This window comes from Bombina bombina, chromosome 2, assembly GCF_027579735.1.
Source record: "Bombina bombina isolate aBomBom1 chromosome 2, aBomBom1.pri, whole genome shotgun sequence".
NCBI classification, from domain to species: Eukaryota; Metazoa; Chordata; class Amphibia; order Anura; family Bombinatoridae; genus Bombina; species Bombina bombina.
The window spans coordinates 734,126,240-734,143,914 of record NC_069500.1 but is presented as its reverse complement, the minus strand read 5'-3'; the positions used below and the strand labels follow the sequence as shown (position 1 = coordinate 734,143,914).

At 36.7% G+C, this 17,675-nt stretch overlaps 1 protein-coding gene across 1 annotated transcript in view; it reads left to right on the top strand.

Annotated features, from left to right (window-relative positions):
- The window catches only part of LOC128649477 (serine/threonine-protein kinase PLK2), a 74,792-nt gene that overhangs the window by 41,863 nt on the left and 15,254 nt on the right, over window positions 1-17,675 (top strand). The window contains exons 11-13 of the mRNA XM_053702771.1: window positions 1,239-1,319; window positions 10,949-11,108; window positions 11,193-11,322. Of these exons, the coding sequence (XP_053558746.1) occupies window positions 1,239-1,319; window positions 10,949-11,108; window positions 11,193-11,322 (371 nt within the window). The remainder of the gene's footprint in view (window positions 1-1,238; window positions 1,320-10,948; window positions 11,109-11,192; window positions 11,323-17,675) is intronic.

Sequence of the window (17,675 nt, the reverse complement as noted above, 5' to 3'; positions counted from 1 at the left end):
TATTGTACCTAGTTAAAATAAATACAAACTTGCCTGTAAAATAAAAATAAACCCTAAGCTAGCTACAATGTAACTATTAGTTATATTGTAGCTTGCTTAGGGTTTATTTTTTAGGTAAGTATTTAGTTTTAAATAGGAATAATGTAGTTAATTATAGTAATTTTATTTAGATTTATTTTAATTATATTCCAATTAGGGGGTGTTAGGGTTAGACTTAGGTTTAGGGGTTAATAAATATAATGTAGGTGGCGGCGATGTTGGGGGCAGCAGATAAGTATAATGTAGGTGGCGGCAGTGTCCTGAGCGGCAGATTAGGGTTTAATAAATATAATGCAGCTGTCGACAATGTCAGGGGCGGCAGATTAGCGATTAATAAGTGTAAGATTAGGGGTGTTTAGACTCGGGGTTCATATTAGGGTGTTAGGTGTAGACATAAAATGTGTTTCCCCATAGGAATCAATGGGGCTGCGTTACTGAGTTTTACGCTGCTTTCTTGCAGGTGTTAGACTTTTTCTCAGCCGGCTCTCCCCGTTGATTCCTATGGGGAAATTGTGCACAAGCACGTACGACCAGCTCACCGCTGACTGGTATTGGAGTGCGGAAATGAGCAAAATTTTGCTCAATGCTCACTTCTTACCATTTATCGGCAGGTTTGTAAAAACCTGTAATACCAGTGCTGTAGGTAAGTGAGCGGTGAGGGAAAACTGCTCGTTAGCACTGCACAGCTCCTAACTCAAAACTCGTAATCTAGCCGATACTTTCTGTTAGGGATTAGTAACAATTAATAGGAATTCATGTATCCATAGTCACATATAGTTCATCATTTAATTGGATCCTACAGAGTTTGCTAGTAAATTAAATTAAAAATATTCTCAATTGTTATACAAAAGCCAAATATACATTAGTACTAAGTATGGTCATTTTCCAGAATTTGGCTCCACTTCTTAAAGAGACATCAAACACTAAATACATTCTATAAGCATAATACTGAGGTTATTCCCTGCCTCCTTCTAGTTATGGGTGCTGTCATGGTGAAATCTGCCTTTCACTACATTCCGGTGCTGACCTGTTTGCACATGTGCAGTAACTCTCCTTCAGATACCTGTAGTGTAGCTTAGGTTCCATAATGGCAGCACCCATGATAAAAGGGAGGTGCATTAAATCTGTTTAGTCTTTTGTGTCTATATGGTTCAAATTTTTGAAACGTTATTTTATTTATCTATTTTTATCGTTTCTAGTGCAAAGAGAACTAAGTGACGACAGAGTGGTGGAGAATGTAACTCTTGTATTACGCAACTGTCTCCAAAACATGGCATCAGGTGAATAGAATAAACATGAGTGTTCTTTTTTCAGGACGATCAGACCGTCAAGAGGATTACAATGTAAATGTGTGTATTGTTTTTTAAAAAAAAAAAGATAAATAGGTAAAATATTACATGAAAAGGGTGTAGAGAGGTAGAAGTATCAATAAATGGACTCTATTATTTACAAGTGAGGAAGGCCTAGTAATCATAATTTATGGTTAGCTTCTATATTGCATGGTAATCCTACTAGTAATCATAACTTGTGGTTAGCTTCTATAATGCATGCTAATCCTACTAGTATTCATCATTTACAGTTAGCATCTATAATGCATGCTAATCCTAATAGTAATCATAATTTATGTTTAGCTTCTATGATACATGCTAATCCTACTAGTAATCATAATTTATGGTTAGATTCTATAATGATAATCCTACTAGTAATCATAATTTGTGGTTATCTTCTATAATGCATGCTAATCCTACTACTAATCATAATTTATGGTTAGCATCTATAATGCATGCTAATCCTACTAGTAATCATAACTTTATGGTTAGATTCTATAATGCTAATCCTACTAGTAATCATAACTTTATGGTAAGAGTCTGTAATGCATTATAATCCTACTAGTAATCATAACTTTATGGCTAGATTCTATAAAGCTAATCCTACTAGTAATCATACTTATGGTTAGCTTCTATTATGCATGCTAATCCTACTAGTAATCATAACTCATGGTTAGCTTCTATTATGCATGCTAATCCTACTAGTAATAATAATTTATGGTTAACTTTATATTGCATGCTAATCTTACTAGTAATCATAACTTTATGGTTAGATTCTATAATGCTAATCCTACTAGTAATCATAATTTATGGTTAGCTTCTATAATGCATGCTAATCCTATTAGTAATCATAATTTATGGTTAGACTCTATATTGCATGCTACTTCTACTAGTAATCATAATTTATGGTTAACTTCTATAATGCATGCTAATCCTACTATTAATCATAATTTATGGTTAGCTTCTATAATGCATGCTAATCCTACTAGTAATCATAATTTATGGTTAGCGTCTATAATGCATGCTAATCCTACTAATAATCATAACTTTATGGTTAGATTCTATAATGCTAATCCTACTACTAATCATAACTTTATGGTTAGCATCTATAATGCATTCTAATCCTACTAGTAATCATAACTTTATGGTTAGATTATATAATGCTAATCCTGCTAGTAATCATAATTTATGGTTAGCTTCTATAATGCATGCTAATCCTACTAGTAATCATAACTCATGGTTAGCATCTATTATGCATGCTAATTCTACTAGTAATCATAATTTATGGTTACACTTTATATTGCATGCTAATCCTACTAGTAATCATAACTTTATGGTTAGATTATATAATGCTAATCCTACTAGTAATCATAACTTTATGGTTCGATTCTATAATGCTAATCCTACTAGTAATAATAATGTATGGTTAACTTCTATAATGCATGCTAATGCTACTAGTAATTATAACTTTATGGTTAGATTATATAATGCATACTAATCCTACTAATAATCTTAACTTTATAGTTAGTTTCTATAATGTATGCTAATCCTACTAGTAATCATAACTTTATGGTTCAATGCTATAATGCTAATCCTACTAGTAATCATAATGTATGGTTAGCTTCTATAATGCATTATAATCCTACTAGTAATCCCAATTTATGGTTACTTTCTATATTGCATGCTAATCCTACTAGTAATCATAACTTTATGATTAGCTTCTAAAATGCATGCTAATTCTACTAGTAATCATAACTTTATAGTTAGCTTCTATAATGCATGATAATCCTACTGATAATCATAACTTTGTTAGCTTCCATAATGCATTATAATCCTACTAGTAATCCCAATTTATGGTTAGATTCTATAATGCATGATAATCCTACTAGTAATCATATCTTTATGATTAGCTTCTAAAATGCATGCTAATTCTACTAGTAATCATAACTTTATGGTTAGATTCTATAATGCATGCTAATCCTACTAGTAATCATAACTCATGGTTAGCTTCTATTATGCATGCTAATCCTACTAGTAATCATAATTTATGGTTACACTTTATATTGCATGCTAATCTTACTAGTAATCATAACTTTATGGTTAGATTCTATAATGCTAATCCTACTAGTAATCATAATTTATGGTTAGCTTCTATAATGCATGCTAATCCTATTAGTAATCATAATTTATGGTTAGACTCTATATTGCATGCTACTTCTACTAGTAATCATAATTTATGGTAAACTTCTATAATGCATGTTAATCCTACTAGTAATCATAATTTATGGTTACCGTCTATAATGCATGCTAATCCTACTAATAATCATAACTTTATGGTTAGATTTTATAATGCTAATCCTACTACTAATCATAACCTTATGGTTAGCATCTATAATGCATTCTATCCTACTAGTAATCATAACTTTATGGTTAGATTCTATAATGCTAATCCTACTAGTAATCATAATTTATGGTTAGCTTCTATAATGCATGCTAATCCTACTAGTAATCATAACTCATGGTTAGCATCTATTATGCATGCTAATCCTACTAATAATCATAACTTTATGGTTAGATTCTATAATGCTAATCCTACTAGTAATCATAACTTTATGGTTAGATTCAATACTGCTAATCCTACTAGTAATGATAACGTATGGTTAGCTTCTATAATGCATGCTAATCCTACTAGTAATCATAACTTTATGGTTAGATTAGCATGCATTATTGAAGCATTATAGAATGCATTATAGAAGCTAACCATACATTATGATTACTAGTAAGATTATCAGTATTGAATCTAACCATAAAGTTATGATTACTAGTAGGATTAGCATTATAGAATCTAACCATAAAGTTATGATTATTAGTAGGATTAGCATGCATTACATACTAGTAATCATAACTTCATGGTTAGATTCTATAATCCATGAGAATCCTACTAGTAATCATAACTTTATGGTTAGATTCAATAATGCTAATCCTACTAGTAATCATAATTTATGGTTAGATTCTATAATGCATGATAATCCTACTAGTAATCATATCTTTATGATTAGCTTCTAAAATGCATGCTAATTCTACTAGTAATCATAACTTTATAGTTAGATTCTATAATGCATGATAATCCTACTAGTAATCATAGTTTATGATTAGATTATATATTGCATGCTAATCCTACTAGTAATCATAATTTATGGTTAGCATCTATAATGCATGCTAATCCTACTAGTAATCATAATTTATGGTTAGCTTCTATAATGCATGCTAATCCTACTAGTAATCATAAAGTATGGTTAGTTTCTGTATTGCATTCTAATCCTACTAGTAATCATAATGTATGGTTAGCATCTATAATGCTGATCCTACTAGTAATCAAAATGTATGGTTAGCTTCTAAAATGCATGCTAATCCTACTAGTAATCATAATTTATGGTTAGATTCTATATTGCATGCTAATCCTACTAGTAATTATAATTTATAGTTAGATTCTATAATGCATGATAATCCTACTACTAATCATAATTTATGATTAGCTGCTATAATGCATGCTAATCCTACAAGTAATCATAATTTATGGTTATCTTCAATAATGCATGCTAATCCTACTAGTAATCATAATTTATGGTTAGATTCTATATTGCATGCTAACCCTACTAGTAATCATAATTTATGGTTAAATTCTATATTGCATGCTAATCCTACTAGTAATTATAATTTATGGTTAGACTCTATATTGCATGCTAATCCTACTAGTAATTTTAATTTATAGTTAGCTTCTATAATGCATGCTAATCCTACTAGTAATCATAATTTATGGTTAGCTTCTATAGTGTATGCTAATTTTACAAGTAATAATAATTTATGGTTAGCTTCTATAATTCTAATCTTACTAGTAATCATAATTTATGGTTAGCTTCTATAATGCATGCTAATCGTACTAGAAAATTATAATTTAGGGTTAGCTTCTATATTGCATTCTAATCCTACTAGTAATCATTCCTTATGGTAAGCTTTCTTAATGCATGATAATCCTACTAGTAATCATAATTTATGGGTAGCTTTTATAATGCATGCTAATCCTGCTAATGCATGCTAATCCTACTAGTAATCATAATTTATGGTTAGATTCTATATTGCATGCTAATCCTACTAGTACTCATCATTTTCTTCTTAAACAGGAAGAGTCTACAGCTGCATTCATTACTTTTGGGAATTCATAACCTGGCCACCAGGAGGCGGCAAAGACACCCCAGTCAAAGGCTTCAAATACCTCCCCCACTTCCCTCATTCATTCTTTGCCTTTCATCACAGGAGGTTGTCAGAGAAGTGTCAGAAAGTTATAGTTAAGTCTGTTATGGAGGGTAGTATTCTTCGAAATGGGACTGGAGTTTTAAGTAGTCTTGTCAGCCTCTAAGTGAGAGCAAGGATGAAGTTTAGAGTCTGGAGATGCAGGGAGAGCTTTTCTGCGAAACCATCCAGACTCATATTAACAGCTCCTTGGCAATCAGCGTTGATGAGTTCCGCTGCCTGCCTTTGTTCACTCAAGTCCATGTCAGAAGTGAAGCTACTATCTGTCACACTTGAAGGGCCGTGTTCCTGTTCCACGTCGTAGATTCCGGTAAGATTGTTTCATTTTACTTCATTTATGTGAATGTGATGTTAACGTAAAGGTAGGGTCCCAGTGGAACTCCTTTTATCTTAAAATAAGGAATCATGGGTTAATATCCCCTAAGGGGGGTTATTGAACAGGAGGGACTTTAATCATGTTTGTTGTGTGGTTCTATCTGCTGATGTGTAGTAATTCTTTAGGCTTATGGCTTTTCGGAACATTAACGGCCTTATCGTCATTTGGCGCAATCTTTAGATTTGCGCTCTATTTTATGACTGGCACGGTGCACCTCGTTTTTCACTTCCGTAAGCTGACCGTGTGGCGACAGAGAGAGTCTGCTCGTGGGTTGTCTGGTTCACAGGAGGTGGTGAGTGTGCCTCAGCCATTGGGGGTGTAAAGAGGGTGCCAGTTAGTGTTTGTCATTTTTTTAATCCCATGATGGAGGATTCTGACTTTTTAGACATGGATGTCTCCGATGCGGAGAATGCGTCTTGTGATGAATATGAAATGGTCCGGGTTATCCATGCCCATCAGTTATGTTCCGATTCCCATTTCAGAGTACTCTCTTCTCCCGATCCAGGGTCCTCAGAGTGCATTGAGCCATCCACCCCCGAGGATGCTAGGTCCTGCGAGGCGCATTTCCCAGAAACTCTCTTTGCTAAGCAAGCCGGGAAGGTGGCCTGTTTCCTTCAGAGGTTACGGCACGATTCCACATGGCCATATCTGCGGCCTTGGCTCATTTGTATCTCCCAAGTGAAATATTTTTAAGATACTGTCCGTGTTCTGTCAACCATGGCCCGATTCAGTTTGGCCTCCTGGGGCAGTGGGGGCCTCTGAGGCTTCAGGGGCCCCAACCTTGGGGCTGGAGTCGTTTGTCGACCCGGCAAGGGATAATTTTGCCTTCCATTATAGGTTGGCATGTCTTCGTGTCCTACTAAGACATGTTTTGGCATTACTAGAGGTCCTAGTGGGACGAGGGATTCGAGGCCTTTGATGCCGGATGGCAACCTGGATTGACATTTGGGGAAGTAATCTCCTTGTCGTCTCTGTTTTTCTTTATTTTATGTATCGGTTCCAGTACTAAGCTTGGGGAAGGGGGCCTTTTGATCGGCTGGTCTGGTTGGGCATACCCTTTTTTTCCCTTGGGCGTTCACCCAAGGGTGCTGCCTTACTTTTTATTTTTGATCAGGATAGGATGTATTTGATTTATATTGAGTAAAGCTCACGGCTGATATAACTTTCGTTTTGAGAATGTTCTTTCTCTGGAACCGATACTTGCGATTTTGTGGTCGCATGGGCACTTCTTCGGAAGTTGCGCACTTTGGTTAAGTCCGAGATTATGTTTTCTAGTTCATATTATTGAGCCTTCGGGTCGATTTTTCTTGGACCTTAGACAGATTCTGGAGTGCTCTTGTACCAGGTAGCTACTGGTCGGGGGCTGTCTACTGTGTCTTGGGTTCATGTCACCCTCATGGTGCTGATTAGCCTGTCAGCTTTAGAAAAAAAAAAAAGAGAAGAAACTGTGTCTCTTAAGGCCTAGTGTTATGGACTCCGAACTCGGATCCTACAACGAGGTTTGGGGCCTGGGGCGTAGATCCAACGCTTCTGGTAGGAGGGTTGTGTGCTCCGATATAATATGTTTTTTTTCTGGCGATATTGCTTGAGATGCGTAATCGACTTTTTCAATGTCATCGTGGTTTCTAGGGTCCCTGGGGACTCGGAACCATGGGTTTCCATTCCTTGGAAGTCTGGAGATGATTGATTTCCGGAGGTTTAGTATCTGAATAGTGGACAATTTGCGTCTTCACTTGCGGTATCTCCGGTCTCTTGTAGCCTAGTCACATTCTTTTAGCAATGGCAATGTTTCCTTCCCTCCCGTCTTGGGTTGGGTCTTTTGTTATGGAAGAGTGGACATGTCCTTCTTTTTCTTAGTGTTTCGTTTGCTCTAGTGCGTGGAGTGCAAGGGTCTCCCTGCCGTTCTACCAGGAGCTGCGAGGCTTCCGTTGTTATTCCATTTCAAGGATGTTGAGAGACCGATCCTGTAGGGATCTCTGGAGACTGTCTTCTTCTCAAGATAAGAACTGCCCCTTGTCACACCATGGTCTTTTGACTCTCGGGTGCTACCCGTCGATCTTATTGCTGATCTAGCCCTTTGGGCTTGAGGGTAGGAGGTCTTGGGTCAGTTACAGTCTTTTCGCCTGTCTGGAGTCAGGAAACTGATGATTTAACCTTTCCAGCGAGGGGTCAGGTTGTTAGGCCTGTCTACATGGATTACCTTGTGATCCAAGGGTACTGGTGGCCCTTTCCTAAACCGGTCGGGAGTTCTTTTCAGGTTCTTGGGTTTGTGGATGTTGCTAGGCACTCTACATCTAAGGACTTTAGATGGCGGAAGGCTCTGTCTGGGTGCACTCCTAACCATAGGAGGCAGCTTATGGGTTCCTCAGGGGCTTCAGATCTTCAGATCGGTTCCGTTTTTCGAAGACTCCGGCTATTGACCATATCTCTTGCCTGGAAAAGGTATGGACGGTTCTGCTTAACTCTAGGGTTTGGTTCTCCCGCATGTCCCTTTGGAGGGGGCGGGGTTTTTCTGACTCTTGCGAGAGAATAATATCAACCTGAGGCTTCAATTGGAGGTTTTCTGACGGTCCCTACTTGTCTGCTGGGACATCTGATGTTTCCTGGTGGACTCCAGTTGCTATCCAACTGGGCTGACAATATTGGCCGAGGGGTTGGCCTTTAGTAGGGAGTTTTCTGTTGATTAATCTTCTACTCTCACTTAGGGTGGGAAGGGGATTTTTTCATGTTCTCCTTGGTTTGGAGGTACCTCAGTATCTGTACAGGGGCTGTGGGTCCTTGTTTTTCTCGTCTCATAGGGTTTTTTCCCTCTCTTGCGTTCTCAGTATCACAGAATTTATTTCTGGTATTGGAATGCTGTGGGTCAGAGTGCATTCTTCCCTTGAGGAGTGTTCCTTCTTATGGAAGGCTGCAGTGTAGGATTCCTGGGACCCAAGCATGAGGTTCCTGTTATGGTTCAGGGTAGCATGCTATTTTTTTAGTAGCAGTCAGAGTTCTACTCTGGGGCTTTGATGCCTCGTAAATCCATCCTTTTTTTATTCCAAAGGTTGGAGACTCTTGTCTGCAAAGGGTCTTTTTCTAGCCTTGGGGCTGGGACTGTGTTATCCTGGAAGGAAGGTCGGTGATCAGTCTGCTTTTGCAGCATGGACCGTTTACTTTTATGAATCTGTCCTCCCCTTTGTTGGGGGGACTCTTAGTGCCCATCTCTCTACTGGCGGCAGCTGTTGCCGAGGATCGCTCCTTGAATTCCGGAATTTCTGGTTGGGAGCTGTTGTTGAGATCTTTCAGCACTTTTCAGTGGGATGAGTCCCACAATAGCTTAAGACGGCTTTGTGGCCTGTGGTGGGGTCATCGCGGGTTTGCTCACAGGTGGCTTTGTACCCTCTTGGAGAGTTCTTTTTAAGCTGCTGGGACGATTTTCCTGTCTCTGCTTGTCTATGCTTAACCTGTCTTGTCTAGGTTACAAGGGGGAACTTGCGTGTTTTTGGAACACTATAGTTGGTATGGTGCTGTGTCAGGGATTTGAGGGTGGCCATCTGGTCATCTTAGTGAGGTTTTCTCCTGACTATGGACTTATCTTCTTGTCCTTGTCCTCCTAGGGAGTTTGTTTCCCCGGACAGTGGTCCTGCAGCAACCTTGTGTTGCTCTAAGTTGATTTGGTCTTTTGGAGATCTCATGGGGCTTCTATTCTCGCTCTCGGGGTTAGATAGAGATTTTGGATGGTCCTTTGAATCTCCTGGGTTCCTCTACTCTCCCTCTCTGGGGGTTGATAGAGGTTTTGCGGTTTTGGAATTGTGGGAGTTGAGTGCCGCAGGGCTGACTCCTCTGAGACCTTATGCCCAGCAGACTCTGGGTATGAGTGGTCTTTAGCACGTCTTTGCAGGTTGTGTAACTGATGAGTGGTTACCTGGGCTCCAGTTTTTCCCTTGTCATAATAGTTTTTTGTAGGGTGTCGAGTAATTTCAAGCTGTGGTGCCTTTCGAAGGTGCTGCCTCTTTTCTACCCACTCTTTGTTTGCATTCAGTGTCCTCTGGCTTGGGTATTGTTTTCCCAAAAGTAATGAATGCAGCTGTGGACTCTTCCAGTTTGAGAAGAAAAACAAATTATGCTTACCTGATAATTTTTTTTTCTTCTGATAGGAAGAGTCCACAGCTCCCGCCCGCACTTTATCTATGGGGCGGCAATACATTTTTGTTCTTCTGGCACCTTTTTTAAAATCACCCTGATATTTCTCCTACTGTTCCTTGTTCCCTTGGCAGAATGACTGGGGGGGATGAGGGAAGTGGAGGAGGTATTTGAAGCCTTTGGGGTGTCTTTGCCTCCTCCTGGTGGCCAGGTTCTGAATTCCCAAAAGTAATGAATGGAGCTGTGGACTCTTCCTATCAGAGGAAAAGAAAATTATCAGGTAAGCATAATTTATGTTTTATAGTTATATTCTATATTGCATGCTAATCCTACTAGTAATCATTACTTATGGTTAGATTCTATAATGCATGCTAATCCTACTAGTAATTATAATTTATGGTTAGACTCTATAATCCATGCTAATCCTACTAGTAATTATAATTTACAGTTAGCTTCTATAATGCATGCTAATCCTACTAATGCTACTAGCTAATGCTACTAGTTAATACTAGAATGTATTCATTGTTGGATAAGTACATGGTATATCATTTAATGTGTTAGTAAACTCCTGTAGTAATATAACATTTGGAGAAGTCCACAATCTTCATACTTAAACAAGGTCTTACTTTAGATTTTAACATTCCTAATACTATTACTGAGGCAGAGACAACTTTAGCCATGCAATAACCATCAATTACTGTCCCATGGAACTGTGGATCTTTTTCTATCACAATACTGACTCTTTACATATGTTTTTCTTTCTTAACAGGAGCATTTGAGCCCAAGGATCAAGTGACATGTCCCATTCTTTGGGTGACCAAGTGGGTGGATTATTCAAACAAGTTCGGCTTTGGATATCAACTTTCTGACAGTTGTACAGGGGTCTTGTTGAGTGACGGATCTCACATTTCACAGTTCCCGTATCTGGGGTAAATTAAAAAAAAAACTATATAGTTGTTATTACTGGTATAAATTATTAATGGGTTCTAATAATTAATCTGGATTTCCTACAGAAAAGTTTGCTATTCTACCAGTTCAAGTGAGCATATTACCTTTCCTGAATGGACCCCTCCTTGTAGTCTTGAGGAGAAGATGAAAATTCTTAGGTTCTTCTCTGAATACATGCAGGACAGGATTCTGGAGGTATGTTTTGTTTAAAAAGCAGGCAACTAATCAGTTTATAATAAATAACTAGAAACTAATATATATGGAAATGAAAACACAAATAGTCATGGAATCAAATAAAATCTATTGGGTAGATGCCTTTGACCACAAGAGTAGGTAGAAGATACTTACAGACGTCTGTTGGGGTGGATATATACACCTTCTCACTTCAATTAGTTCATTTTCTACATATTTGGATTATGGTGGCAGAACTAAAAAAAAAAAAGCAGTTGCACTGAGGAAGGTGTAGTATAAACCCCTCTTTTATTAGTTCAATAAAACATCATTGGGTTGAGTCAGAAAGTGTCTGACATATTTCAGGCTGTTGCCAAAACGTAATCCATCTATGATTAGTCACCAGCAATGGCACAAAACCCCTTATATACATTTTATTAAATTAATGAAAGTTGTTTTGTCCTGCTTTCTCCTGAGTGCAAACACTTTTCTACTGAATTTATTTGAACAATTATGGGGCTTGTAGTTCAAAGTATTAAGATTCATGCTTCAGAAGCAATTAAAGATTCAGTCGTTGTCTTGAAGCAGTGGGACTGTGATACGTTGAGCTTGTGTTCTGCTCTAGTAGAAGTGTTTTTTTATTGAGGTTTTTGAGGTATTTAAAATAAAGTGTAACAATGACATACAAACATACACATATAGTATATACCAAGAATACAAAGTATGACAAAGTCAATATCAGTACAATTGTGACTGGTAATATTTAGGATATAATAAAGCTATATCCAATCATCCCCCAAAATATAAAAAAGTAATATAAATGGCTTACCCTTAATGGGAAGTAGTGGTCTCTCTTAAACCATCAACTATATGGGTAAAGAAGAAATGGTCTGTTTTAAGGGTCAGAGACCCCAGAGACATTATTATCAGAGGAGGCCATTGCTAAATTGGGGTGAATGTTTAGCACTGAGATTAGGATCTATTAACAAACATCACCATATGTCTAAGTAAGATAAAGGAGCACCCTTACCTATTATAGGGTAGTAAAGATAAATTGTATATAATTTAATTAATTGTGACCATTTTCGCTGCCATATCAATGTCTGATTAAAAAGCCTCACACAAAAAAAACAGAATTAGAATCAGGTAAGTGTAGAAATATTATGGCATAATGAAAATTAAATTCGGCAGCCATTGTGGCCATAATACAATATTACAAACATAAAGCATAACTGGGAGCTAAACCATATCTGGGAGATAGGCAAACTATACATAAACACAACATCAATAGATCAATATACTGAAAAATGTGAGCAATATGGAGCCACATCTTATCTTTAGGAACAGCAAAAGTCTGACTTATTAAAGGGACAGTCCAATCCAGATGCTTTAATGGTTAAAAAGATAGATAATCCCTTTATTACCAATTCCTTAGTTTTGTACAACAAACACAGTTATATTAATATACTTTTTACCTCTCTTATTACCTTGTCTCTAAGCCTCTGCAGACTGCCCCATTATTTCATTCTTTTGACAGACATGCATTTTAGCCAGTGCTAACTCATAAATAACTCCACGGTTGCGAGCACATAAATTACCATTAACTTATACTCCATAGCTATCATATGAAATACAAATTGCTGCTCCAAGAGATATGCTGGTCAGCAAGATGTCAACATGACACCAAAAGGACTACATTGGTAGACATAGGGATTTTTTTCTTCATATTTTTTCTGCATGGGGTAAATACACTACAATCCTATAACGTTATGAATAGTAGATGGAAGGATCTGGGTGAAGTGTCAAGCAATAAAACAATGTGCATAAGAAAAACATGGTGTTAACACATGTAGTTCTCAAAATATACAATACCCTCATCGTCAGCAAGATGAAGTAATACAGAGCAGTCCTACTAGCCATTAGTAAAGTCTCAGACTTAACAATGTCTTCACAATACCTAACATGCTCCAGAAATAATCTTATAAAGCTATAAGTTATAGCACTCAAAGGGTATAGAAAATTGCAGTAAGTTCTAAATATTCAATACAGTAGAGCAATAGCGCTGTGCTGTTTAGTCTACGACATGCATATGAGCGTGTTAACTAGGGTTGCCAGCTGTCACTCACAAAAATACTGGACAACCTGTAGGTGACTGGGCACAATTTGTAGGTGAGGTCCCACAGTCCTCCTCCAAAAGCTCTACTTTAGCTTCTACTCTTGATCCCATAATGTATATTTTTCATAGTTGAGCAGTGATTTTACCTTTTAGCTGCCAGCAACATAGAAATCAATAATTTTACCTTTTTGGCTAGGGGTAGCAAACATAAACAGAAGTGATTTGATCCCTTGACTGTCCCTCACTTCTTTCTGCTCCATATTTGTAGTTTATTTAGACACAAGAAGGCTGTTTATATTTAGTTAGCATGCAAGGACTTTACAAAAACTAGACCTTTATAAGTTTTTGTGAAGATTTTACTTGACAGCCTGCTAAAATACTGGACTGTCCAGGTACATACTGGACATCTGGCAACACTCTGTGTCCCCTCAAAAACCATCCCAGAAGCAAATGAATCCAGATAGACATGTAGCTTTGTACCTGGACTTGAGATCTTAGTTTACAGCACAGATTTACCTGCTCCAGAAACTCCTGGACCTGAGAGGATCCAAAATTCCACTGCCTGCAAACCATCTCGTAATCTGATATACCAGCAAGGACAGAGGGGGTCTTAGCACTCCTCAGAGCCCCAAACTGTAGAAGAGTAATAACCTCCTCATCAAACACAGACCCTAGACACAGAGGCGCTCCAGGCCCTTTGCAGTTTAGCAGGATACTAACCTTGTGCATTTGGATCCTTCGCTAGGATCCAAATGCAGAAGTAAGCACTATTCAGCTCTTTTCTGGACTGGATTGATTATGGTGCAAGATCACCTTGTTAAGATCTGTGCAAATCCAGATCTTAACGTGGTGATATTGCACCAGAATCAATCCAGACTCCAAAAAGAGCCGAATAGCACTTACTTCCTAACTATCCTAAATAAGGATACGAAATCTCCAAGCCTACTGGATACCGTGTAAGTCTGCATATTCTTCTTTATTCGTAGGTAAAGCGAGCTCAGATACAGATAAAGTATGTGGCTCATCAGCATTTTCTCCATATTGTGGGTCAGGATTATATACTGTCAGCGTAGCATTGGGCGGAGGGTGAAAACTTTCTCTAAAATTCCAGTAAAAGTGTGTTCAATGCATCATATAACTCCATGTTCACAGACGATAATTTTATTCTCCAGTGTCAACGCACTGATGACCCTGTCTAATGATTACCTGGGGGTTGTTGAGGTCCTTTCTGCACAAGAGCCGCCCTAGGCCCCAATCCCTACTGCACAGATTCAGCTTCCCCTAACCATTGTCAGGTCCATCATTGAACTTGCAAATGATCCCACTACACAGGCACCTTTATTTAATTGATTATCCCTAGAATAATTATCCCTAGAATTTCCCAGTGGACTTATAGAGTGTACACACTCTAAGCAAAAAGACTTCTTAGCAGCAAATCGCTGATAGATTTTAATCAAGGCCTGAGTCATCTATTATTTGTTACAAGCTACCACTTGAAAAGGTGCAATGTTTTTATTTGGGTGCACAGGACATATGTACATAAATACTTCTAATTAAAATTGTGATTATCGTGTGCCTTTCACCTGTGTGCTGTTAGAGCGCTACTTTTTTTTTAGGATAGCTTTTTTAATGTGACTGTAATGTGCCTGTTTGTTGCTATTCATAATTGATCTCAATTTGCAATAACATCTCTTGGGTATAATCCTGAGTTTACATCTCCTATCTATTTAATCTGACCAAATACTTATAACATATTCTTAAAGGAATTATTCATTCCTATACAGATCTTATACTAAACAGTATGGTGAGTGTATGCAGGCTAATTTAGTTATTCCTTGTTAAACGTTGTTAACACATCATATAAACTATACCTTGTTAACGTGTTTAAACTGATTTTAATTGCATACAATTTTGCTAGCATTATGTCATTTATAAAACATCCCAGGTAGACTTGTTTAAATTGTCATAACAGGCATTTTCACCACACTTTGATAATTGAGTTACAGCTCATGCAACATGGGCTTTTGCTTGTGACTGAATGGCAGGTTTTCAGTCCTGTGTTAAGAAAATAAATATTTGTAATAAATATTTGTAATATAAATGATTTTAAAGGGATATGAAACCTAAGTTTTTTCTTTCATGAATTAGCAAGAGCATGCATTTTTAAACAACTTTCCAATTTACTTCTATTATCTTATGTTTCATTCTCCTGATATCCTTTGTCGAAAAGCATATCTAAATAGGCTCAGAAGCTTCTGATTGGTGGCTGAACATAGATGCCTCATGTGATTGGCTCACCCATGTGCATTGATATTTATTCAACAAAAGATATCTAAAGAATGAAGCCAATTAGATGATACTAGGATTAAATTGCAATGTTGCTTAAAATTGTATTCTCTATCTGAATCATGTAAGAAAAATTTGGGGTTTCATGTCCCTTTAAGCTTGGTCAACAATAACTGAAGCCTAGTCCATTGCAATAGTATACTTTGCTACATAATATTGCCAAAAATTAGCGGGAAACTAAATTATTTTTGTTGTAGTTGAGAACATGCTTAAAGGGACACAACACCAATTTTTTTTTCTTTCATGATTCAGGTAGAGCATGCAATTTTAAGCAACTTTCTAATTTACTCCTATTATAATGTTTTCTTCGTTCTCTTGCAGTCTTTATTTGAAAAAGCAGAAATGTAAGCATAGGAGCCGGCCCATTTTTGGTTCGGTTTGGTAAAATGGGACGGCTCCTATGCTTACATTCCTGCTTTTTCAAATAAAGATAGCAAGAGAATAAAGAAAATATATAATAAGAGTAAATTAGAAAGTTGCTTAAAATTGCATGCTCTATCTAAATCATGAAAGAAATCATTTGGGGTTTGTGCCCCTTTAATGGATGTTTCTATGGTAAAAAAAATGTTTGTTTGTGGGATGTCACAGAGTTATCCTTATCAAACAGGAAACCTGAGTGTGTGCCAAAACCTGTATTTCCTGCTAGTTTTATAAACAATTGCAATAGTTTTAAATTAACCTTTTCCATCCACACAAAAAACAACAAACAACCATTTTTAACATGTTGTATAAGTACTTTTTATGTGTGTGGTTTTGAAGTTTACAGCTTTTCATGGGATGAAGGGTCCATTCTAAAGAAATGGACATAGATTTTACTTTTTTGAACAAATTGAGCCTAGTCTAGGTCATAATAATTACAAACAGATAAGAATCTAAAGCGAAAGCTTTATGATTTCACTCAATGTTTACACAATCTGTGTATTTTATAAATAAGCATAGGAGAACAATAACTCTTAAAGGGATATTAAAGTAAAAATGAAACTTTCATGATTCAGACAGAGTGTGCGAATTTCAGACTTTTAAATCTACTTTTATGAAATTGACTTCCTTCTCTTGGTATCCTTCTTTAAAAAAATCATACCTAGGTAGGCTCAGGAGCAGCAGTTTATTACTGTGAGTCAGCTGGTGATTGGGGTGGCTACACACATATGTTAATTAATGTGACTTTAAATTATTGCTGTTTGCTATAAATAGGATTCATCAGACAGGCTCGCTCTGAATATTATAATGCTGCGTGTGCTATGGGTCTATACACGTCACTGTTTTTCTGGCCAACTATGTTCAATAGTGTGTGATCTTCATATAATCATTACACAAACACATATATATATATATATATATATATATATATATATATATATACACACACACATACATATATACACACACACACATACATATATATATATTTATACACAAATATATATATATATATATATATATATATATATGCACACACACACACATATATATATTTATACACACACATGTACATAAATATATATATAAATATATATATATATACACATGCAAACAAATATACACACACAATTGTATGCAAAAGTTTAGACACCCTTGACAATTTCCATGATTTTCATTTATAAATAATTGGGTATTTGGATCAGCAATTTCATTTTGATCTATCAAATAACTAAAGGACACAGTAATATTTCAGTAGTGAAATGAGGTTTATTGGATTAACAGAAAATGTGCAATTTGCATCAAAACAAATTTAGACAGGTGCATAAATTTGGGCACCCCAACAGAAATATTGCATCAATATTTAGTAGAGCCTCCTTTAGCAGAAATAACAGCCTCTAGACGCTTCCTATAGCATGTAATGAGTGTCTGGATTCTGGATGAAGGTATTTTGGACTATTCCTCCTTGCAAAACTTCTCCAGTTCAGTTAGGTTT